We start from the raw sequence: 25,624 nt of genomic DNA, 5'->3' as shown, positions 1-25,624 counted from the left end.
GCAAGTGCTGCCCTTTAATAGTGACGTTAATGACCCCTTCCATCACTTTATTGATTATCGAGAGCAGACTGATGGGACCTAGATTGGCAGGTTGAATTTGGCTTGCTTTTTGTTAATAATTCCTGACCAATTGTCTACATGGCCGTATAGATGCCAGTGTTGTAGCTATACTGGAACAGCTTGACGATCATATTACATTTAATCTGTTTGATGAAAAAAAACTGAAAATCAGACACCCTTTACACAATTTATTTAATGCAGTTAGAAACAGAAGAACAGAAGCAGACCATTCAGTCCCTCAAGCTTGTTCTGCCATTAAATTATTTCATGAATGACCTGCATTTTAACTCCATGGTCAACGTTGAGGCCAGCATTAGAGACAGATGGGAGCTAAAAATAGTACCACTGGCTGATGTGCTGGTTCTCCTGTCTCTAGGCATTTTTTTGTGGATGTGGGATCAGTGGATGGCAGGGCATTGTTTTAATTCATGAAGATCCATTTAATGGCAATTCCAGAAGGTCGACAGATCTTCCAGTCAGGCTCCAGATTCCTTCAGGCAGCAAGTTCCAGTTTAGATGCCTGAATGTGGTCTTCCAGTGGCAGATGTGAGGGCCAGCTCACATGAGGGCAGGCCTGTAGGCCCTTTTTTCACCTGTCTAGGTGTAGCAACAACCACAGAGGGCTCTGTAGAGGGACTGCCAGTGACGACCTAGTAGCTGAAGAAACCATTAAGTTAATAATTTGAAAGGCTGTGGAGAAGAGCATTTTGAAATGCCCTCCCTCTTAATAATCTTGCATCATATCTTGCGGATCTTTTCGAGGAACCATCGGAGGAGTCTCTGATACTACCTGCCATCCTTCATTGAACAGTAATCCTGTCCCTATGCTAATTAAGGGAATCGCTGCATGGAAATCACTATAAACAACTATTTCTCCCCCAGATTTTATGCCCAGAATGAGCCCTAGCCTCTGTTTCATGCAGTAAGAAGTCTCACGACACCAGGTTAAAGTCCAACAGGTTTATTTGGTAACAAAAGCCACTACCTTTCAGAGCGCTGCCCCTTCATCAGGTGAATAACAATGCTGGCATCTCCTCATCACTCTGTTTCATGCCCCAGAGAAGAGAATTCCGGGCCCATTTCATAGAATCATTGAATCATAGAATCCCTGCAGTGCAGTAAGAGGCCATTTAGCTCATTGAGCTTGCACTGACAACAATTCCACTCAGGTTCTATCCCTGTAACCCCATGTATTTATACTTTAGATCCCCCTGACAGTAAGGGGCAATTTAGCACGGTCAACACACTTAACCTGCCCATCTTTTGGACCATGGGAGGGAACCGAAACAACCAAAGGAAACCAACACAAACACGAGGAGAACACACAAACACAGTCACCCAAGGCTGGAATTGAACCAAGGTTCCTGGTGCTGTGGGGCAACAGTGCTAACCACAGTGCCATTTTGCTGCCCTAAATTTATCGGCTTTAGTTCCATAAAACCTTTTCCTAACTAACAGCTCTCAGCCTCTGTTTTGAAGTTAAAAAGTAAAGTTTATTAGTTACAAGTAAGGCTTACATTAACACTGCAATGAAGTAACTGTGAAATTCCTGTAGTCACCACACTCCGGCGGCTGTTCGGGTCAATGCACCTAACCAGCACGTCTTTCAGAATGTGGGAGGAAACCGGAGAACCTGGAGAAACCCACATAGACATAGAGAGAGCGTGCAAGCTTCACACAGAAAGTGACCCAAGCCAGGAATCGAACATGGGTCCCTGATGCTGTGAAACAGCAGTGCTAACCACTGTGTTACATGCCGACCAGAAGCTCTTCAAAGGGGACACTTGGATTTGAACCAGAGACCTCTTGATCTGCAGTTAAATGTGAAATTGTCAGTTGAACAAGTCTCAAAAGCTTTTTGCAGGAGAGAGTTCCACGTTTCCATTATATGTGATAAAGCACTTCCTGACATTGCCCATCAATGGTCCAGCTCCAATTTTAATCTGAAAGCTGCGGCCCTTTTTGCCTGTACGCCATAACTGGTGGTTTTCTGAAGGAAGGAAGGAAAGTTTTTTTTTAAATGCAATCGTCTTTAATTTGCCTGCTTGTCTTATCAATTTAATTACACAACATTAAAATCCCTACTTGTTTTTGAACATCATTGTACAAACTCAGACCAATCTGTAAGCCTGACATTTTAATCAAACACACATCCAAAATACCTAATCATCTTTACAATCAGATAAGCTTCCCTGCTGCCTTTAGTTACCTGGGAATTCAGATTCCAGTTTCTATTCTGAAAATCTCAGCGGTGGCTTCCTTGCTGTCATGTATCTGATTGGAAGCTGTGCATCGAAAACCTGCTTTGTATTCACTTGGAATCCACTTTTATCAAGAAAACAAAGTTATGCTAGAAAATTAGTAAAACTGGGTTTCTTTTTTACCAGTTGTGGAAATTCTGATGTAAGATGAAAATGGTGTGTGTTGTCAATTTTGCTAGTCTGTTTTTTTGTTTGCTATTATTACAGCTTTGTTTTAATATTGAGGTATTTTAAAAACAGCCCCCTGCTAAACACGTTTGTCTTCAAATCCTTGTTTCTCAGAAACTCAGTAAATATCGCTTCTTGAACTTCGTCAATCTGTCAATTGCTTCCTGTGGGTAATAAGAGATGAGAGGGCATAATAAAAAACCCTCCACTGTGGGTTGGGGATTGTTTTATTTTTCTGCCTCATCCACAAACACCACCAAAGCGCAAGAGAATGTGGAATTCGGACAGAGGTGATAGATTAAATAAGTAGCTATCTGTTATGAAAATAGTCATGAGTTCAATTGCAAAAACTGAACCCTGGAAACCTGAAACAAGTACAGGAAATTCTGATTTTTCTATCAGTGATGTGAATGTTTTTCAGCCTTGCAGTAATTAATTCATCTGTGATTATTACATCCAAAGAACTAAAGTGAAACAAGTATTTAGTAAATTATATTTTATTCTGTAACATTTTTATTGCTGTTCTATTATTTTAGGGAATGATAAATGCAGTACTATTGATTTCTTTTTGATATTTTAGTAAAGGGACTTTTTCAGTGTTAACTGCATTCACCATGTTATCTTTCCCATTGATTTTGCAGCTAGTGGAGCATTTTTGATGTATAGTGATTTTTTAAATTGAACTAAATGGTTGGTTTTTGCTTTTACAATTCCATTAATACTTTATGACCATCGTGTAATGCTATTTCATACCTGAATTCTTACTTCTTGAATTGTAATAGCTTCCCCTTGGAGCATAATTTTCACAGAAATCTGCAACCTGAGTTAATATTCAGAAATACAAGTTTACTCGCAGTAAAATCATGATCACCTATGAAATTATTCTTAAGTGATCAATATTTTCAATTTCCCAGTTGCTTTCTTTCCTCAGCATATCTCAAAGAGACTGTGCTCTTTCACCTTAAGTTATTTAGAATCAAGAGTTTTGAAATTCTAAATAGAATTGAAAGAGACGTGTTGAAAAATGATGTTCTCCAACAGTCAAATCAAAAGCCTTTAACAGCCAAAATTGATCAAATTAAAGGGATTTACATAATCAAGTTACTATCTCCATGTGACCAAGTTGATCAGACAGTTTCTCCTTTAAATTGTGAGTGTGATACTTTCCCAGTATTCTCTGGGAATAATTGTGGCTCATTCTAGCTCCTTCCCTAAAGACCACCTGAAGCACGGAGCTTGGTCCAAGAGGATTTATAAATCTCCAGTCCTTAATACTGTGTCTATCTTTCCCTATGGAGTTCAGCTTTGCCCTTAGACAGTATTTATTTGGTTTTATGCTATCATTTTCTTTAAGTTAGCATGAGGATCCTTGCCTTATTTCCAGTTGTCAATGGGTTACGCTTTTAACAAGCAGTAGAAGCTGAGCATTTTAGAATTCTCTGGTTTAGGGAATCCTCTGTGAAGTAATTGTTAGCTTTAGCCAAAGAAATATTTTATTCTGGAGGGACTTCATGCTATAAACATTGAGTTAAATGCTCCCGCTGCAACTGGGATGTGGGTGAGTGTTTAGATTCTGTCTAGTTAGAGGTTCTTCTGGAATTCCCCATTAGCCGGAGCTGGGAAATGGTAGATTTCCCCAGTTAGTGTAGTCAGAGATGAAGCTGTTGATTGACACACTGAGATTCAGGTTCTTAGCTATAATTGTATATAGTTTTCCTTTGCTTGTGCTAAGGAGTAGCCAAGCTGCCCTCAAAGCTTTTTGCTTTATTGATTATTTAAGGGTTCATTTAAGTCAAATGGCCCATAGCAGCTTTTTTCAGTTTATGGAAAGCATTTAGATAGTTTCTTCATCTGAGCAGATTCATCAGCAAGTGAAAAATGAACAACTCCAAAGGAACCTTCTGTAACATAGCAGCCAAGTAAATTAAGGATTTCAGAGAATTTTTACTCATGAACTAAATTTCATATGGATCTTACCCTTATAATCAATGCTGAAGAACAAATTTTAAAAAATCTTGCATTTATGCTTCAATCCTAACTGGAACAATTTATATTGATATTTCCTTTCCTGAAAAAAATTTAAAATTATACTTGAAGAATATTGAATTTAATAAGTAAATAAGTAGATGTTAATGTCAGAAAACGCTGCGTGATTCGTCAACTTAAATTTATGTTTGAGCGTAATAATCTCAGCACAATTTTTTTTGGTTGTTCAATCGTTGACAAATAAGGACTGAAAACAAATTAGAGTACTGTGCAGTGGACCATTCAGGTCAGGATAGTATTTATTTCAGATATTCAAGCAGAATGGACAGTATGCCATTTTCCCCTCAGTGTAGCCTTTATGATGCGTTTTTCTATGCGTCAAACAGGCAAGACATGCATACAATGATATTTTAGGTCCCAGAACCTCGTACACACTAATAGACCATATCATTGAATCTATGTGGTAACATCCTTCATTTTTTACAACACCAGTCACTGCAGAAAGCTCAGGTCAGTAAAAAAAAATTCAAAGCCCAGTAAATTGTAAAATTTCATATTTATTTTTCTTTTTACCAAGTCTAATACAAATAATGGGCAGATGCCTCAAAATCCCCTTGTTAAAAAAGCATTTTCAAATTTGACCAAGTGCCTGTCTGACACAAATGTCATAAACTGCAATAGGTAGAAATAGAGCTCTGCAATCATTACTGTGTGGATGGATGGCAATTTATAGATTGCAACATATACTTTATAAGTATATCGAATGTCCTGAAATTATAGTAGTTACTGATCACTGATTGAGCTGGACTTGTGTTATGGCACCATGTTCTTGCTTGTACCTTGAGAGCAGTAAAGCATCAATAAAATAAAAAGTGCTGCATTTTAAATGAAATTTCAATTGAAAAACTTAACAGCCCTTCAAATTGCAGAATTTAACACAGACCAGTAAAGCTTAAATAACACATTTCTCAGCAGACCATGGTTTGCACTCAAGGTGACTTGATTGTCTCATGTGGTAAAATTATTTACAATTATGGAATTTCTCATGAGAGTTGCATCAAATTTGCTGTTCCATAACACCTATGCAGACATACGGTGGAATCTTTCAGTATTCATGAAGGCACTTGAACCTTTCTGATAATTGAATCAGTAACAGTGTTGAGTGGAGCAAGCATAAAAACCTGTTAACCTAAAGGTCAGATGTGTGCAATGTTTATTTATCAGTGAGCAAGGGGCTAAATCGGCAGCCCCTGTCACAATCCCAGCAAAATCATCTGTAATATTAACACAGAGTAGATGAATTCCAAAACCAGGATTAGCATGATAAACACAGGAGCGCTAAGAAATGTTGGCATTCCTTCTTGGCAGTTTGAACTTGAACAATGAGGTGTATTCTATATTAACCCAATAAGCAGAATATTGAGTAACACAGTGTCTCAAGGTTGCCCACCATTCAACTCAGTAAAATCTGGAAACAATGATCAAATGCTGTGATATATAGTTTGAGTTTCGTAATAACCTCAATGTGACAGAATGCACTTTGTTATTATTTATATTTTTGCTCCTTAGTCGCACCTCTTTTCCACCCACCTCCTTTCATATATATCGCATGTCTCTTCAGTCAGAAAAGCGGTCGAAGCTGTCAGCTTCTCTGTGACTGTTGCTACATGCTACTGTGCATTTGGTCAATAGGAGGTATGAATTAAGGTGGACAGTTATGCCTCCTCCTCAAGTTTGAATGCCCTTCTGTCACAAGGTGATTCACCTGCTGGTCAAACTAAAATAATCTGCATATGTGTAATATCAACCGTTTTAGAAATGAATGTCATCCTAAAAGCCATGTTGTACTTTAACCCTTTGCCAAATGCTCAGTAAATTGTTAAATTTAATTATGATTTCTATGGTGAATGGAGGAAGATACAGATTTTTCATTCTGATTAGTATTGTTGGAATAAACCGAAGATGATGTGAATCTTGCAGTAATTTAATCGTATGAATTATCAATCAGTGATTTATTAGATGAATTCATGCTGTGTAATATTAGCATATGAATGCATTAATGTTTGTTCAAATTTTCCCTCCCTACCGTTTCAGTGAAGGAAATAAAGTGTTTAGAACTGTTTTGCTGTTTAAAAAATGTCAGCATTGCATCATGCAATTTCACACCATAGATGTTCATTTTCTTCAATTTCCACAGCATACTCTGTGTATCAGACTATGTAGCAAGCAAATAAATATCATACAATCAATTAAACATAGGGCGCAAAACACCCGATTTGAACAACCTGATGTTATTTAACATAGCATCGTAGGGAAGAAAGAGCATTAATTCAGCCACTTTTGTGGAGCTTCAGTTTCTGATAGCAACCCAAATTGATTGTCGGAAACAATTGTTAGAAATGATTTACCCTTTTTGTCTCTGTATTTGAGCCATTTGCCCAAACTTTATTTTAGTTGTATGATGCAACATGTCCTGCCTTGAGAGTACAATGTGGTAATCTTATATCATAAATTTCATTTTTAATTGTCACATAATTATGTAATGAGAATGTGGCCAAAAGTTTGAATCATTTCCCCATTGGCCAAGCAGATAAAGGCACTGCCCAGTGCAGCACAAAGCTAACAAAAGACCAGAGGTTCCCAATCCCTGGTCTATGCTGAGTTAACTAATCTTTGTTAATCATAATTTTAGGTGCAGCACTTGGTCTCTGGTGCCTGATGTTAGTCGAGTTGCTTGCTTCTGACTGCTAGCCAGTGAGCACTTTTTGGAAAGGTCAGGAATAGGCTCAGCTGTGATGTCACACCAATAAACAATGTTCATTTAGGCTCCTGTTGGAAGATTAGCCGTTTAGGTGAGGAACAAAGGTGACTTTGCTTCAGTTTTTTTACTGTGGTGAATTGACTGGCTTTGCCACACCTCCTGACATACAGTACAGGTGAAAATGCTGGTCATGGGGAACTCTATTTATTTTAGCTCTACTGTGCTGAGGATAAATATTAAGTCTAATTTAGGGATAAGAACGCTGGATACGTTATACTTGTGCATATGTATTTTGCCAAATCTAAACCTGAGTGGCAAAGCCAGAGATGTAGCTGGAGATCTGAGAGGTCTGCAACTAACTGTATGAACTACCCCAGGGTAACATATACTTGTGTATTCATTTTGTGAATTTATTTTTGTCAAAACTTGCTTTAGTATCTTCAATAAGGGGCTGCTAACCAAAATTATTGTTTAGATATATCCGTGAAATTTCAGTTTGTTATTACACAGCGTCATTAAGTGTGAAGAAATAAGTCTGCACCTAGTATTTCCATGATACAGTACACTCACCAGTACAGCCAGGAGGAGCTGCAGAACACATGCCAGCCAATTACTTATGAGACTGTGGCTTGCTCAACTGCTAGTCACCAGTTATGGAACAGATCACTCTCTGTCCACAGAGTCATCTCCACAGTCATCTCCATTAGAGGATTAGAATAGGAAAGATTTACAGGAATTGCAAAATATATAATGGAAACTGAGCCCTCAGTTTCAAAAATAATCTTACACCATTTATTTATTTTTAACTCCAGAACCTGGGTCAATGGATCCACCTCTCGTGCTGCAAGTCAAATCTCGAAGCCTATTATTGACATGGCAACATCCATCACAGTGTAATGGTAACATTACTCACTACCAAATTTATCAGAATGGTTCCAAGTTGGCCGTATTGCCAAAGAACACTACCAGGTATTCTGTGGCCCATCTACGTCCATACACTATGTATGTTTTCCACGTAGAAAGCTGTACATCAGCGGGATGTTCTTTGTCACCAGCATCGCATGTGGTTCAAACTCTTCCGACAGCTCCTGAGGATATTTCTAATCCAGAACTTTATTCAGACACTCCAACCTCGGTGCTCATATCGTGGGATCCTCCCACCCATCCCAATGGCGTTATTGATAATGTGGTTATAGAGAGAAAGGTGAAAGGGACAGAAGAGATTTTTGCCCTTGTGATTGAAGCACCTGGCCAGCCACTGAGATACGTGGATAGTTCTGCAGACTTAATCCCATGGACTACATATGAATATAGGATCTTAGTAACGACAATCAATGGAGGAACAAACAGCAGCACTTGGAAGGAAATTATCACTCGGCCTTCAAGACCTGCTGGGGTACAGCCACCTCACATTCAGATTCTGAGTCCAAATTCAGTTAAGGTAGGTTAATTCAAATTTATTTCAGTGCCTTTCTTTTAGTCACTAAGAAAATTATGAACAGTTTGCTTCTATCTTTATAATTTTAGTTTTTAACTGTCTAATTTAAGGAAAATACATGGGAAAAACACTAGGTATTTTATAGGAGGGATGTCTATTTTCCCTGAAATATTATTCACTGGAGCAAAAGATAATATTCAGTTGGGATGAAACACATGCATTGTGTTCCATGGTGTATTAAGAGTTGATTTTTCCTGACAATGTTCACCAGGTACAAACTGCAGGGAGAAATCTCAAAGTTGTCACATACCCCTGGAATTTCTCGGGATGTTCTGAGAAATATAGCTTGGTTTGTCTCTGTATCAAGTGCAGGTCAGGCAAAGCAATTGTAACAAGATGGGAGACTGTATTCCCACTTTCTGTCTTTTTCATGTTGCTCATTGCCATTTGCCTGCAGGCATGGGGGCCCTGAAATCATCAGTGGCCTGCCTTTGGACTTGTACTAAGGCTAAATTGAGCATCAATAGGTCGCCCACTAAGCAAGTTAATAGACCACATGTTCAAGTCAGATTCAGTAAATGGTTCCCCCCTCCCCTGTTTAAGGATCTCCAGATTGAATTGAAACCTTGTGGCTCTCAATCACCGGCGGTAGTCAGGAAGTGATCACCAAAGCCAAAAATGCAGCTGAGATCTCAGAGACCTGACAATATTCTGTGATTTTTCTTTCAATAAGAGTCACCAGACACTGCAAGGCCATTCAAACTCCCCAGAGAAGGACATCCCAGTAATCTCAGGCCTGGAAGCAGCAGCATATGCTTTTTCTGAAGGAAGAAAGGCAAACTTTCCCATGATGTGGAGGACCATGAGTTGGCATTGTACTTGTAGCTCTCATGCCAGAGTACTTGTAATTCTCATGCCAGAGTACTTGTAATTCTCATACCAGTGTAAGAGAGCATACCTCAGCTGTATTACTGGAGTGAACTGCCCACAGCAGAGGCTAGTCATTTCTTTACCGGGATTGATGGGAGGAGAAACCCCAAGTATACTCACCCAAATTGTACCCCACCTTTTTTTGCTTCATTCATGGGATGTGAGCATTATTGGCAAGGCCAGCATCTGTTGTCCATCTGCAATGACACTTGGGAAAAAAAGTAGTTAAAGTTTATTTATTAGTCACAAATAACGCTGAATGAAGTTACTGTGAAATCCCCCTAGTCGCCACACTCCGGCACCTGATCGGGTCAAAGTACCTAACCAGCACATCTTTCAGACTGTGGGAGGAAACTGGAGTGCCTGGAGAAAACCCATGCAGACACAGGGAAAATATGCAAACTCCACACAGAAAGTGACCCAAACAGAGGAATTGAACCCAGATCCCTGGCACTGTGAGGCAGTAGTGCTAACCACTGTGTCACCATGCCGCCCCAACCACTGTGTCACTGAGGCACTTCCTTGAAATGCTACAGTCCGTATGGTGGAAAAAACACCCACAGTGCTGTCAGAATGGTGTACGATATGGAGGGGAAACCTACAAGTGGTGGTGTTCCCAAGTATCTTCTTTTAGGTAATACAAGTCACTGACTTGGAAGTTTTGCAAGTTGCTGCGGTGCATTTTGTAGAGATTGTACACACTGCTGTCACTAAGTGCCAGAGTGGATGTTAAATGTGGTGGATGGGCTGCTTTGTCCTATAAGATGTTGAGTTTCTTGTGTGTTGTTGGTGTTGGACTCCTGACTTTTGCCTTATGTAGGCTGTACTGGGTTTGGGAGGTTTGGAGATGAGTTATTTGTACAGAATTTCCAGCCTCTAACCTGCTTTTGTAGCCACAAGATGTAAATGACTGGGCGCAATTAACTTTCTGGCCAACACAAACCTCCAGAATATTGATGTAGGGGATTCAGCAGTGGCGGTGTACTTAAATGTCAAGGGTAGGTAGTTAAATGTTCTCTTGTCAGATATGGTCAAGTGTGTCACGAATACTTGATTCATACCCCACTTGTCAATTTAGGTTGTTTAAACACAAACTGTGCCTTTAACAGTTGATTGCTTTGAATAATTCTGAACAAGATAGCAGTAAATAATTATGCTGGTGTTGGAAGCCTTGGTTGAATGAAAATGCAGGTTTCAGTCTGCAAATCCTTGGTCAACAAGCATGTTCGGCACACTTAATACTGCAAAGCGGGCCAGAGTGAGAGAACGCCTTCATTGTTTTCTTTTCATGGAGTACATATAAGCTTGCAGTTTGGAGTAGCCTCCAGTGGATTCCAAGCCTGCAGAAACAGAACAAGCAGTTGTCCCCTCACTTAGTCGCAATAGCAGGAACGTAGAGCCTGATTGCCTTATTTCTAATAGTCTATTTGCTTTGGTCAGGAAAAACAATTAAAGAAAATCAATTCACAGAAAACGTTGGAAATACAGATCAGCATCTGCAAAGAAAAAAGAGAGATTAACATTATGGGTGTTGACCTTCATTAGAACTGAAAACAGAAGTATACATCTGATGCATATTACTATTTACTTAACAATAACCTTCTCGCCTATTCACATCTTCCTTCTGCAAGTCTCTCCATCCCTCTGATGCTCTTTTATACACATTTCTCCCACTATTTTTTTTTCATTCATGCTTATTTCCTATTCTATTTGTCTCTCCGTTTTTTTTTCCATTTTTCTTTGTCTATCTCTGTCTCTCTCTTTCTTGCTTTAGCTGATAAAATAATGTTGGCAATCTTGACACCTCAGTTAATAGAGCAGATGAGGAAATGTGTACATTTATAATGCTGCTGGCTGCTCATGACGCAATTAGACTGTTCAATCCAGTAGCAGCACGACAGCGCAGGGCTGTTGGGTGTCTGTGATGCAGCAGACAATTTTGCTGCATGGGACAGGGACACAATCAGGTCAATGGGATGCAGACAGGAATCCGCTTATTTCCCTTCAGTAATGTTCTTTCAGTGCCCATACAAACTGGGTGCTATCCAACTGAAGCAGTGCCCGGGCATTCTAGCACATTATAGGATACTGGTTAATGTATCATTGAATCCCTACAGTGCAGAAGGAGGCAATTCAGCCCATCGAGTGTGCAACAGCAACAATTCCACCCAGGCCCTATCCCCATTGCTTTACTCATCCGCTTGACAATAAGGTACAGTTTAACGTGGCCAATTACCCCTAAACTGCACATTTTTGGACTGTGGGAGGAAACTAAAGCACCCAGAGGAAACCCATGCAGACATGGGGAGAACACACAAACTCCACACAAATGGTGACCCAAACCCGGGTCCAAGGCACTGTGAGGCAGCAGTGCTAACCCTATGACATTATGCTGCCCAATGTCAAAATTCTGAGTGAACCAACCTAGTACAGGCTACTTTAGTCACCACGTGCATTGGGATGCTCTTTGGAACGGCATGGTGGCACAGTGGTTAGCACTGCCACCTCACCACTCCATGGACCCGGGCTCGATTCCCAGCTTGGGTCATTGTCTATGTGGAGTTTACACATTCTCCCCATATCTGTATGGGTTTCCTCCAGATGCTCCGGTTTCCTCCCACAGTCCAAAGACTTGCAGGTTAGGTGGATTGGCCATGCTAAATTGCTCCTTTAATGTCAGGGGTCTGGCTGGGGTAAATTTATGGAGATAGGGCCTGGGTGGGATTGTGGTCGGTGCAAATACGATGGGCGGAATGGCCTCCTTCTGCGCTGTCGGATTCTATAATTCTATGATGCCCCAAACACATCACAGAGCTCAGGCCTCTGTCCCTTATTGTACAAGCAGCAACAACTGGGTACGTTGAAGTTGTCACATTATCTGCCTAGGTGCCGATATTTTACTGTTATTATTGGGAAGTGAAAGGCCAAGCCCCTATTACAGAGCACTAGTGGGTTGCATGTTTATATAGAAGCATAATCAGAGGGGTAGGGATGTGGTGATTGTCATTTTACACTACTATCGCTTGGCATCATTTTTGGAATTGAATTGCAAACACGAGCTCTAGTTTTGACATTCTAAAACAGTCCGTTGACACACAGAACCACCTTGAGTCCCTCGCTGCACTTTTTTGAAACTATTGCCCAGTGATGCTATACTATCAAATCCACTGAAATTAAAGTCCCGAAATTTGTTTCTATTACATTAGCAAAGATTCATTTATTTACAAAGACCATTTATGTTGAACTGGTTAATGCCATTAAGTTAGCGGTGAGAGAAATTTCGGCTGAACACATCAAGCATTTGTACACTCATTTGCTGCAATGTCATTTCAGGATCGTCAGATTTCAAATTATATTGGGCGAATCTCACCATCTGATTTAATGGAATGGCATTCCCGGTGGGAAGCTGTGCCTGCTAGAGTTCATTTTAGTAAATCATGGGCGTGCTTCCCACAATTTTCCATATATTATATTAGAATCACATTCTGAAAGCAATTTCATAATGACATTTATCTGCTATTTTAACAGAGGCATTAACCTGATTATACCATTTGACATATCTTTCAAATAACCAATAAAAGAATCTCCACATGAAGATATTAAACATTAATAATCAGCATCACTAATATTCAGTATAATTTCAAACATTCTTTCACTGGCAAATGACAGCAGCTTGCATTTATGTAGTGCCTTCAACATGGAAAAGTGTCCAAAGGTGTTTCACAGAAGCATAATCAGACATAACTGGTAAGGAGATATTGGAAGGGTTGGTCTAAAACATGTTCAGATCAGGCCTTAAAATGAGAAGCAGATGGGTTGAGAGAAGAAGTCCATGTCATGGAGTACAGGTGGAGTATGGCTGCAGGCAAGGCTGCTAAGAATTGGGTCAAGAGATGTAGGATTACCAAAGGCCATACTGAGAACATGGTGGGATGAGGGTCGTTGTAGAGCTAATTGAGGTTGCAAAGATAGTGAGGGCCAAGACCATGAAATAATTCAAGAATGACAGTGAGAATTTTAACTATAAGGCATACAGGGACTGAGAACAAGTGGGACGCACAACCGTAGGATTCACTGGTTCGCGGACTCCCAAGACTGCTCTTTCTGTGGCCTCAAGGAGTCCGTGGACCACGTCTACGTTTTGTGTTATAGATTGCACTCCCTTTTTGATTTTCTGAAGAACCTTTTATTGACGTTCTGTTTGCATTTCAGTCCCACTCTCCTGATCTATGGACACTCGGTGCGGAGAGGGGAGGGGAGGGATGCCGATCGCCTCGTGAACCTGCTCCTGGGCCTGGCGAGACGCGCCATCAACAGGTCCAGGCAGCGGGTGATCGACGGGGCTGACCGTCCCGACTGTCTGCCCCTCTACCGCGGCTACATTCGCGGCCGGGTGTCCCTGGAGAGGGAGCACGCGGTGTCCGCAGGCACAGTCAAGGCCTTCCGTGCCCGTTGGGCACCGCAGGGGCTGAGGTGCCTTATAGACCCCGACAATCACATTTTGATTTGACTTGTCTTAAGTTTCTTTTGTACTTTTTGTTTCTGTTTGGGCCGTTCCCCCTCCTTTTGGGGAGCTGCCCCCTTTTTCTTTGTCCGAATGTAATTTAAGTTTGTTTGCTTGGTTCGACTCAAAAGACCGAGAACAAGTGGGACTGAGAAGCAAGGATAGGGGTGAGCTAGGCATGTTACTGGATTATAAACAGGCAGCAGATGAAGTGAAATTAGAAGGTGGAGAATAAGATGATGAATGGGATGGATAGGATAGAGGTGGAGAGACTCTTCCTGCTCAGAAAGGATAGTAGGACTAGGGGGCACAGCCTCAAGATAAAGGGGAGGCGGTTTAGAACGGAGTTGAGGAGGAACTTCTTCACTCAAAGGGTGGTGAATCTCTGGAATTCTCTGCCCGTTGAAGTGGTGGAGGCTACCTCGCTAAATATTTTTAAGAAGCGGGTTGATGGGTTTTTGATAAGAGAGGGGATTAAGGGTTATGGGGAGAGGGCAGGAATGTGGAACTGAGCCACGACAGATCAGCCATGATCTTATTGAATGGCGGGGCAGGCTCGAAGGGCTAGTTGGCCTACTCCTGCTCCTATTTCTTATGTTCTTATGTTCTTACGAGACGCTATCCAAGAACACATTGGAACTGCCCAGTCTGGAGGTGACAAAGGCATTAATGGGAGTTTTACTGTCTGGTAGAAGCTGGGGATATATTAAGGAGATGGAAGTTGGTGTGATGGAGAGTACATGGAGTTAGAAACTTGATTCAGGATTGAAAGGAACATTAAACAGTATGGTGCACCCAAAGACAGTGGCTAGAATGGAAACTGAGAAGATGTACTGCCTTACATTGAACAAACAAGCTTTATTTACAAGGTTGCTTCATTAGTTCATCCTTTGAATTAATCCACAGTACACTCTTTCTAATTGGAAAAGCTCCTCCCCTTAGAGAGAATCCCTGTGCTAGGTGTTGATTGGTTGTCCCTCCTTTTGGGAGCTGCCCATTTTAATTTATCCTCTTGTTAATTTGATTTACTTTATTTGGTTGGCCAAAAGGATTGGTTTTGATTGGTTGTTTGGAGCATGTGACCCTTACTCAGACTGGTCTTAAAGGGACAATCCTCTTCAACTCCCTTTTAGAATCTTTCTTTAACTAATTACTCTATCTAGAAAGTGGTATAAAGCTCTGAGAAATAATTACATTTTTATTTATTCCTGAATTCTAACTATACATATAGGATCAATAATTATGTATCAGGTCTTTGAGGAGGTTTTCTGTTTCTAGTGGAGCAGTGTAATTCTATAGTTTGAGATGCTTTAACAGGGGCTGTAATGTGGATATCTCAGTTGGTGCAAGAAGTACATTACTATTTGCTTTAACAGAAACATCAGTTATGCTTATATTAGGTCTGGGCAGCAGGGTGGCACTGTGGTTAACAATATAGACTGCTGTAGCATCTCTCTACTTTTCATACATTAATGAATGATCTGTGCCTTGATGTCTACTTAGTATGAAAGGAGTCTGCTTCTGAGACAATATTTGTTGGGATCCAACTTGATCCACTACTGAAGATTTTCACATATATGACCATGTATTTCTGTGGTCTACAATGCAAATCATGGCTTGTTTTCTGATTACCTTGGCTGGTCTCGACCCTCCCAGGCAAACTTGGAACTAAGAGGCTCAGTTTCATCTGAGATATTTCATTAGCAGTTCTGCTAGTGGAACTCCTATTGTTGCATGTGGAATTGTACAGCAGTTAAGAAGGAAGCGCGAGAATTTGGTTTCCAAGGTTTCCCCCTGGCCATTTCTTTACCCTCGATTTGAAAGTTTGGATGGCTCTCTCAGATAGTCTGTTAGATACAGGGTGGAAAGGCACAGTGATGATGTGCTTAATGCGGTTAAGACTGGTGAAGTTTTGAAATTCAGCACTTGTAAATACAGTTTCATTATCTAATGCAATGACTTTGGGTGATGCAAAGCATGGTGTAATAATTTGACAATAGCGTGCAATATAGGTGACTCCACTTCAAAAATTCTTCAGATGGGTCAAAGTACACCAACAGGTTTGAGGAATATGGCAAATGCTTCATTCTGCTGAATGCCTCCTCCTGGGGACTCTTCCAAGACCAACAATAGTGTTTCTTTAGCAGAATATGCAAGGGGTTAGTACTTGTCTCACAGCGCCAAGGACCCGGTTCGATTCCAGCCTTGGGTGAGTGTGTGAAATTTACACATTCTCCCTTTTTCTGCATGCATTTTCTCTGGGTGATCCAGTTTCCTCCCACAGTCCCAAGATATGCAGGTAGGTGGATTGGCCATTCTAAATTGCCCCTTGGTGTCCAAAAATATCTAGGTTAGGTGGATTAACCACAGTAAATACTTGTAGCTACGGAGACAGGTCAGAGGAGAGGACCAGGATGGAATGCTGTTTCTGAGAGTTGATGCAGACTCAATGGGCCAAATGGCCTCTATCTGGACTGCAGGAATTCTATAGATACAGCTGATAAATTGGGTAAAAACTGTCCAAAGCAGTTTATCACCTCAAAAAATGACTTGAGTGTGGTTATGTTTGTTGGGAAAGTGCCTCCTTTATTGCCGAGACCTTTTCTTCCATGGGGTGTAATCCTTATGCGCCTACATGCTACCCAGCTAAGTCACCTGAATGGCTTGAAAGGTGCATTTCTCGTTCTTGAGGCAGACTCCAGCTTCCTAAAATCTCCTCAACACTTCTTCTAAGTTTGCAAGATGCTCTGCCTCTGTCGATCAAGTTACAAGGACATTGTTAAGGTATGCTGCAACCCATGGTAGCCTCTGTAGCAGATTCTCCATTGTCCTTTCTAATATTGCACATGCCAAAGGCATGCTAAAAGGCAGGTGCGTATACTGGGATAGGTTTTTGTGTGTGTTTATTTTGACATACCCCAGGAAGTGTCATCTAATTAGAGTTACAAGTACGTGTGACTCATATCCAATTTTGTGTAACATTTACCTCCTGCCAGTTTTGCATACAGGTTGGCAGCCTGATTAACTGTTAGCTTATAATTGCTGCAAGTGTGAATGGTCTTATTCGGTTAGGGGCGCGATGAGTGCTACCCATTCTGAAAACTGAACCAACTGGATGATACTTAACTCTTCCAACCTGTCTAACTCAGCATCCACTTTTTCTAGTAAGGCATATGGTATCAGTCTTTGTACCAGCCTGAAGAATCGAGGAGTTGCCTCAGGACCGCACGGTGGCACAGTGGTTAGCATTGCTGCCTCACAGCATCAGGGACCCAGGTTCCATTCTGGCCTCAGATGACTGTCTGTGTGAAATTTGCACGTTCTCCCCATGTCTGCATGGATTTCCTCTGGGTGCTCCGGTTTCCTCTAAACTAAAGATATGCTGGTTAGGTTGATTGGCCATACTAAATTGCCTGTTAGTGTCAGAGGTATTTGCAGGCTAAATGCCTGGGGTTACAGGGATAGGGCATGGGTGGGATTGTTGTCATGCAAGCTCAATGGGCCAATTGGCCTCCTTCTGCACTGTAGGGATTCTATGATCGATGTAAACCTCTGCTTGCAAACCTTTGATTTTGCCTAATTCACCATGGAAGACTTCGTATTCTCTTAACAATCTGGCAATCCCACTGTCTGCACTGTTTGAACCAATTCAACATGATTTTTTATGCTAGTCATGGCCCAGAAGGCTTATTCCTCCACGTCACCATTATTACCAGGAGCTGGCCAGACGTTGCCTGTAGCTCACAGGTACTATTGTGGCGCCTTTAATTTTATTGCTTCTCCCTTATATGTCTTCAACTTGGCAGAATTGATGGTTGGACACCCTCTCTCAGATATATGTGCTCACCCAGCACATTGGTTAATACCCCATATCCACTTCCATACTCAGAGGCTTTCCAGTTGCATTGAATCTTCCAGAAATAGAGTCTGGTGTGCGTGCTTTAAGATTAAAAAGAGAGTAAATATCAGAATGAATGGTGTCAAGCTGTTTCACATTGTGTACCTGTAATATCTTGGTTGATTGGTTACTCAGCAGTCCTGATTTTGCTGTGTACAGTTTTATCAAATGTCCCCTTTTGCTATAATGATGACACCCTGGGTGGGATTTCACAGCCACACTTGTCCCAAAATCAGAAAATCCCACTTGAGGCCAATGGACCTCTCCATGGTTTGTCTCTCAGCCGTTCCGATTCCCGTGGTGGGTGGGACAGTAAAATTCGCCCCTGTGACTCCGTAAATCTACATGAACCTGGAGCAGGGTTACCTCCATATCAGTAACATTTTACCTAAAGAATTATTGTCATATTGCCTTTTCTATATCTGTTTGTTCTGTGGGTGACTTGAAATGTTTTCCGTTTCATGACTGCTTTGGCAGTTTTGGCGTCGCAGCTGACTTTAGGTTCCCACCCTAATTGGTGTACAACACCATTTTGTCCACTCTGCAGCTCCTGTGAATCTTTTTCAGTGACTTGCATGCCCAGTGCTGTCACCATTGTTGAAATTTGTGTCAACTTCTATTACCAATTGGCATTGTTATTCACAGCATAAACAAACCAATCCCACAGCATGTTGTTTAGGGTCACTCCAAAATCACAATGCTCTGTTAATTTATTGAGTAAGTCATAATTGATTTTGCCTGGGCTTCTTATTCTCAAATTAAATTGAAATATCTGGACTTTGGCTGAGAATACGGGTTGGAAATGCAATTACACTAATCCACAAACTCACTGAATGATTTGGAGTTGGATATGTTTGGGGCTGTAACACTGTCAATAAAATTGTTCCACAGGTGCTTAGGGGATTTGTTTTGCACTTTCCTCCTTCCCTATTTTGTTTGCCTGGAAACAAAACTTAAGGTAGAATCACAGAATCCCTATAGTGCAAATCAAGGCCATTTGGCCCATAGAGTCTGCACTGACCACAATCCCATCCAGGCCCTACTCCCGTAACCCTGGCATGTTTACCCTGCTAGTGCCTCTAATACTAAGGTTCAATTGGAGGGGGTGCAATGCTTGTTCCAATCAACTTGGATCATATAGATCAAGCCCAAGACAAGAAGTGATGAGCCCATCTTGTCGGCTTGGATCTGGAATGTCTCATTTGTTGAGACTTTGAATTGGACTTTGATTGGATTTAATTGGATATAAACAAAAAGTTATGGCTCATACGAGATTGGATATTGGACAAACAGCCTAACAACAGTCTGTAGCAGAGTCAAGAGAGGCTGGAAAAATGTGAAAAATTGCACTGAGTCAGTGAATAATGTCACTGCGGGAAAATATGTTAAGGGGAAAAGTAAGAAAACTAAGAATTTTGGGGTCTCTGAGGAAAAAGCTGGGAGGTGGGAAGAGGTGCTTGATACTTTAGCTAAAATCAAATCTGTGTGAATGAAACCATTGAGAATATTCCACTCAGCTGGAGATCTCGGGAAAGGTGTTAGAGGAAGATGCTGCAGTCAATCATATCAAATGCTGCAGAGTGGCTAATGTGGAAAAGAACAAGCTAATGCACCATGGTTCAGTCGCAGAGAATTTGATTTGTGACTTTAGTTAGGATCATTTTAGTGATGTGTCAATTATGGAAATCTGATCGGAGAAATTCAAACTTCGTGGACGGAATTTAATGTGTGCGACCAGAATCACCAGTTGGAGAATTGGTGAAACATAACGTCATGTCCCTGTAAGATGCCTGATGCAATTACCAGGCAATAAAGCATTTACCTGGGCAGAGTGAGGCCTTCCATGCTATAAATCCCCCAGTAGGTGGAAAAACCATTGCTCAGATCAGAAGCCGACAGCTCTCCAATTCTGACAGTGCCACCAGGAGTGGTCACAGCATTTGGGCTGACCTTGAGGATCACCACTGTATCCTCAGATGGAGGTGAGTGTTAACCAGATGAGAATTGCAGCAAGGGAGCCACTGGGGAGGGGGTTCAGAAGAAAGCTTTCAAAGTTTAAGTTTATTTATTAGTGTCACAAATAGGCTTATGTTAACACTGCAGTGAAGTTACTGTGCAAATCCCTTAGTTGCCACACTCCAGCGTCTGTTCGGGTATGCTGAGGGAGAATTTAGCATGGCCAATGCACCTAACCCGCACATCTTTCGGAACGTGAGAGTAAACCAGAGCACCTGGAGGATATAGGGAGAAAGTGCAGACTCCGCACAAACAGTGACCCAAGCCAGGAATGGAACCCGGGTCCCTGGCATTGTGAGGCAGCAGTGCTAACCACTATGCCACCCACAAGGATGTGGGTATAGATTTCAATGGACCCTGCACTTCCGACGCCTGATCCCTCAATTGGGCGTCAGAGCACATGTGAATGAGAAGCCCCTGTCATCCCACTAAGTCAAAGGGAAACTCCAAAGTGTTTGTTGGACAGTGTCCCAGCACGATAAATTCCCCACCCATCACTACTCTAGGGCCGCAATGACCTCTGTGGGAACGCCACCCTCCATCCTCTCCACGTCTTTGTGCAAACCAAATGAACTAAATTAAATAAACTGAGGGACAAAGCAAGAAGGGCAACCTGAAACAAATGAACCAAACAATGAACCAAAACGTGGTACCTATGGACACCACATGCTCCCTTTCCAGGGACACCTGGCTATGAATGTAACTGCAATGTTTCATGAGGGAGTCAGGAAGATGGTGGGGTCCCCATCCTGCACCTTCCACCTCATTAAACAGTCCTCCCCAATCTCTAAGCATAGTCCTGGGAGTGGGGTGGGGATGGAGGGGTGTTAAATTTCATCCAGTGTTGCAAAACAAATCGTAGAATGATTGCAGTACAGAAGGAAACTAATTGGCCCCTTGTGTCCAGGCAGACTCTACAAGGCCGATTTGATGAGTCCCTATTCCCTGCCCATTTTCCTTTGTCCTGCTATTTCTTTTCTCTTCGAGCACTTATTTACATCTCTCTTGACAGCCACAGTTGAATCTGCCTTCACCACACTCTCTCACAATGCATTCCAGATCCTAACCCTCCACTTTGGAAAGAGGTTTCTCCTCATCTCGCCATTGCTTCTTTGGCCATTCACCTTAAATCGGTGTCCTCCAGTTTTCCAAACAGGAATGATTTCCCTGTATTTACTCTGTCTCAACCCTTCATCATTTTGAGCACCTCTATCAAATATCCATAAAAGCAAAAGACTGCAGATGCTGGAGATATGAAATTAAAATGTTATATCCCAGCTGCCTTTCTCTTGACTTAACTGAAAGCTATCCATCTGGGTAATCAGGATCTTCATCTGTGAACTCATGGCTTCAAATGCTCAGACGTTGTTGACAATCTACAATATTATGAGCTTGTCCTTGCTATTTGAGCATCAGGGTACACAAATCCCCAGATGAACAAATCTAGCAGCCTGCTATCTCTGTTCTTAAACTTTCTGGCTGCAATTTTCAATTTTGCTGTGAAATTGTCAACAGGTTCACCTGATTCCTGCCTCAGCCCCTGAATTTTTTTTTTATATCTAGATCTGATGATTTGACTTTGGCTGGAGATATGTGTTGAATTTTTCATTGAAAAAGTTTATCTGGATCTTGACTCTGTTCCAAGTTATTAAACACATTTACCAATTTCTTCCCCGCTCCTCACCCACCCCCCCCTCCCCACACAGCAAAAGGACAAAGCTAATCCTTTCCTTTTCAGTAGTGCCTTTTAGAAATTTTCCGAATATTAGTTTGCAATTTTCTCTAAAACTCACAGATGCCTCTCTGGTATCATCAGCCTCCCAGTCCTTCATGTGCTGCAGCTTATTTATTGATGCAGTGACCATTTCATTTTGTGCAATTCATTGTTGTTTACTTTCTCTTTCTCTCTGGCACTAATTTCAGGTTGATTGTAAATCTAATTTCAGCATTAAATTAATTTGATGTTTGGGTTTTAATTTGCTGACAACCCACTGCCACCATGTTGTATTTTCTGGTTGCCACAACTTAGAAATGATCACACTTTTGGCTCAAAAGGCGGCAGCATCATTAAGTTATTTCTTTTTGTTCTGCATGTGCCTGCTATACTGAATAGATCAGTGGTTCCCAACCTTACATGGCACACCTTTATACTATACAAAAAAAATTGAGGTGCATGTCTTATTCCCTAACTACTTCCTTACTGGTAACTTCACTCCTAACTTCTCCTGTCTTCTCATCTTTTTTTTTCCTAACCTCTCCCTGCCTCTCGTGCTTCTCCAAGAGTTTCCTATAGACTCTGCTATAGAAAGAGTTTTCTATAATAGAGTTCCAGTGGATTGGAGGGTAGCTAATGCAACCCCACTTTTTAAAAAAGGAGGGAAAGAGAAAATGGAAAATTATAGACTGGTTAGCCTGACATCAATTGTAAGAAAAATGCTGGAATCCATTATTAAGGATATAATATCTGAGTATTTGGAAAGTGGTGACAGAATGGGCCCAAGTCAGCATGGATTCACTAAAGGGAACTCGTGCTTGACAAATCTTCTGGAATTTTTTGAGGATGTGACCAGTAGAGTGGACAAGGGTGAGCCAATGGATGTTGTGTACCTGGACTTTCAGAAGACTTTTGACAAGGTGCCACACAAGAGACGAGTGAGCAAAATTAAGGCTCATGGTATTGGGGTAACTTATTGATGTGGATAGAGAACTGGTTGGCAGACAGGAATCAGAGAGTGGGAATAAATAGGTCCTTTTCAAAGTGGCAGGTGGGGGGAGGGGTAGCGGTGGTTGGGGGGGGTGGTGGGGGGTTGGGGGGGGTTTGGTACCTCAGGATTCCATGCTCGGACCCCAGCTATTCACCAATATATATTAATGATTTGGATGAAAGAACTGAAAGCAATATCTCCAAATTTATAGACAACACTAGACTGGGTGGCGGTGTGTGCTATGAGTTGGATGCTAAGAGGCTGCAGGGTGACTTAGACAGGCTGACTCAATGGGAAGATACTTGGCAAATGCAACATAATGTGGATAAATGTGCGGTTATCCACTTTGGTGGAAAAAACAGGAAGGAACATTCTTACCTGAATGGTGGCAGTTTAGGAAAAGGGGAAGTGCTGAAGGTTGGCATGCAGGTACCGCAGACAAGGAGGAAAGCTAATAGCATGCTGGCCTTCATAGCAAGAGGATTTGAGTATAGGAATAAGAATGTCTTCCTGCAGTTATGCAAGGCTTAGATATGGCCACACCTTGAGCATTGTATGTAGTTTTGGTATTATGTTTAGTTTTAGTCTCCTGTCTGAAGAAGGACATTCTTGCAATTAGGAGAGTCCAGCGAAGGTTCACCAGACTGATTCCTGGAATAGCAGGACTGACATATGAAAAGAGACAGAATCGACTGTGCTTGTACTCACCGGAATTTAGAAGAATGAGAGGGCTCTCATAAAAACATCTAAAATCCTGATGGAACTGGACAGGCTAGATGCAGGAAGAATATTCCCGATGTTCAGGAAATCCAGAACTAGGGGGTCACAGTCTAAGAATAAAGGGATAAGACATTCAGGACTGAGATTAGGAAGAAGCACTCCACTCAGAGTTGTGAACCTGTGGAATACCCGACCACAGAATGCAGTTGGAGCCAATTTATTGGATATGTTCAAGAGGGAGATGGACATGGCCCTTTTGGCTAAAGGGATCAAGGGGTATGGAGAGAAACCGGACTGGGATACTGAAAGTGCATGATCAGCCGTGATCATATTGAATGGTGGTGCAGGCTCGAAGGGTCCATTCCTGAACCTATTTTCTATGTTTGTATGTCTTATGCCTTTTTTGAGTTTTCACTTTTATGTGGGTGCACGGGAGCTTTGTCTTCCGCTCCAAATCCATTTGTCATGTATATGGACCTGGCCAAAAAAAATTTAAACCATGCGTGTCTGGCTCTTTCCCAGCCAAGATTCACCAGGTCTTGTTGATGCTGACCACAGAGCTGAAGACAACATTTAGTTTTGGTTGAGTCACATGAATTTTGAATCTTTTTTGCAGCACACTTGGGGGGGTTCTTCACTGGTTGGGAACAACTGGAATAGGTTGTTACTTAGCACATGATGGCAGAGCAACAATAAATGTGGCCCCCCAGGATATATATTCATTTTAAAATTGGTTCCTAGCTCCTTATGAATGAGATAACAATATAACAAACACTTCTTTTTCCTCATCAAAATATTCAATTTGCATACTTAAACATAATGTGCCTTGAACAAATTGTGCTGTTTCTGCCTAATGAATTCACAATTGTCCAACTGACTATTAATTTTGTCTTAGATTGTTACTTCTAATAGCATTCTCACCACTGACTAGCCTTGTTGCAGCTTTATTCTTGCACTCTTTTTGAACAAGGGTGTAAAATGTATAATGTCCACCAGTCCTTTGGCACCATGTCCATTTGTAAGGAAGATGGGAAGATTACTGCAAGTACCTCCCCAATTTGCACCTTTGCTTCTCTCACCACGCTTGGATGCATCCCATCAGATCCCAACTAACTTGAAGTACAGCCAACCTTTCTAATCCCCCCTCTTTATCAATTACCACCCCAGTATCTCATTACCTGCTCTTTCACTATGACTTTGGTGACATCTTCTTCCTTGGTACAGACAGGTGTGAAGTATTCATTCTGTTGTTCAGCCATGCCCTCTATCTTAAGTGCAGATCCCTTTTTGATTGCTGAGCAGCTCTTCCCCTTCTCATACTGCTCTTTTGCTATTAAATGCTGATAAAAGACCTTAGATTCCTTTCTTTGTTACTTGCCAGTTTCTTCTCGTATTTTCTGTTTGCTGCTTTTATTTCCCTTGTCACTATCCCTCTGAACTTTCCATATTCAGTCTAGTTCTCATTTGTATTATCAACCTATTATCTATCTGTCAAACTATGGAAATGCCAGCGTTGGACTGGGGTGGGCACGGTAAGAAGTCTCACAACACCTGATTAAAGTCCAATAGTTTATTTGGAAAAACTGACTCACCTGATGAAGAAGCAGCGCTCTGCAAGCTCGTGATTCAAAATAAACCTGTTGGACTTTAAGCTAGTGTTGTGAGACTTCTTACAAACTGTAAGCACACCCTTTTTCAGCTTCATCTTACTCTCTGTGCAGCAATTTTCCGTCCTGTCCACAACAAGAATCGTAGTGGGTGGGACATGGACCACGCAAAGGTCCATTGACCTCAGGTAGGGTTTTCCAGCTTTAGGGCAAGCACAGCCAGAAAATCCTGCCCTCCATCTCTTTTCTCATCCGGGCAGCTTTGGTTTCTTTTGCACAACCGTTTCCCTGCAGCAGCAGAATTATGTTCAACCACAATCTGTAAGCTCATAGCTTGGTACATTCCCCACTCTATCGTTACTACCAAGCCAGGGGATTGACCTTGTTCAGTGAAGAGTGGAGAAGAGCATGCCAAGCGGAACACTAAACATACCCAAAAATTGAGGTGTCAACTTAGTGAAGCTACAACATTCGACAACTTACATACCAAACATAAGCTTTGTAGTCCTGCCACAGCCATGAATGACAGTAAACATTTAAACAATCACTGGAGGAGCAGGGTCTACAAAT

The 25,624-nt window shown here is 41.5% G+C and overlaps 1 protein-coding gene across 3 annotated transcripts in view; it reads left to right on the top strand.

Annotated features, from left to right (window-relative positions):
* ush2a (Usher syndrome 2A (autosomal recessive, mild)) overlaps nucleotides 1-25,624 on the top strand; it is an 815,153-nt gene that overhangs the window by 523,534 nt on the left and 265,995 nt on the right. For all 3 annotated transcript variants that reach the window (XM_080200528.1, XM_080200527.1, XM_080200526.1), the window contains one exon: nucleotides 8,049-8,677. In XM_080200528.1, coding sequence (XP_080056654.1) covers nucleotides 8,049-8,677 — 629 coding nt within the window. The remainder of the gene's footprint in view (nucleotides 1-8,048; nucleotides 8,678-25,624) is intronic.

The sequence above is a fragment of the Carcharhinus amblyrhynchos genome, chromosome 12 (assembly GCF_965287045.1).
Source record: "Carcharhinus amblyrhynchos chromosome 12, sCarAmb.v2.hapA, whole genome shotgun sequence".
NCBI classification, from domain to species: Eukaryota; Metazoa; Chordata; class Chondrichthyes; order Carcharhiniformes; family Carcharhinidae; genus Carcharhinus; species Carcharhinus amblyrhynchos.
The sequence above is the reverse complement of the archived record's forward strand: the minus strand, read 5'-3'. Positions and strand labels throughout refer to the sequence as shown.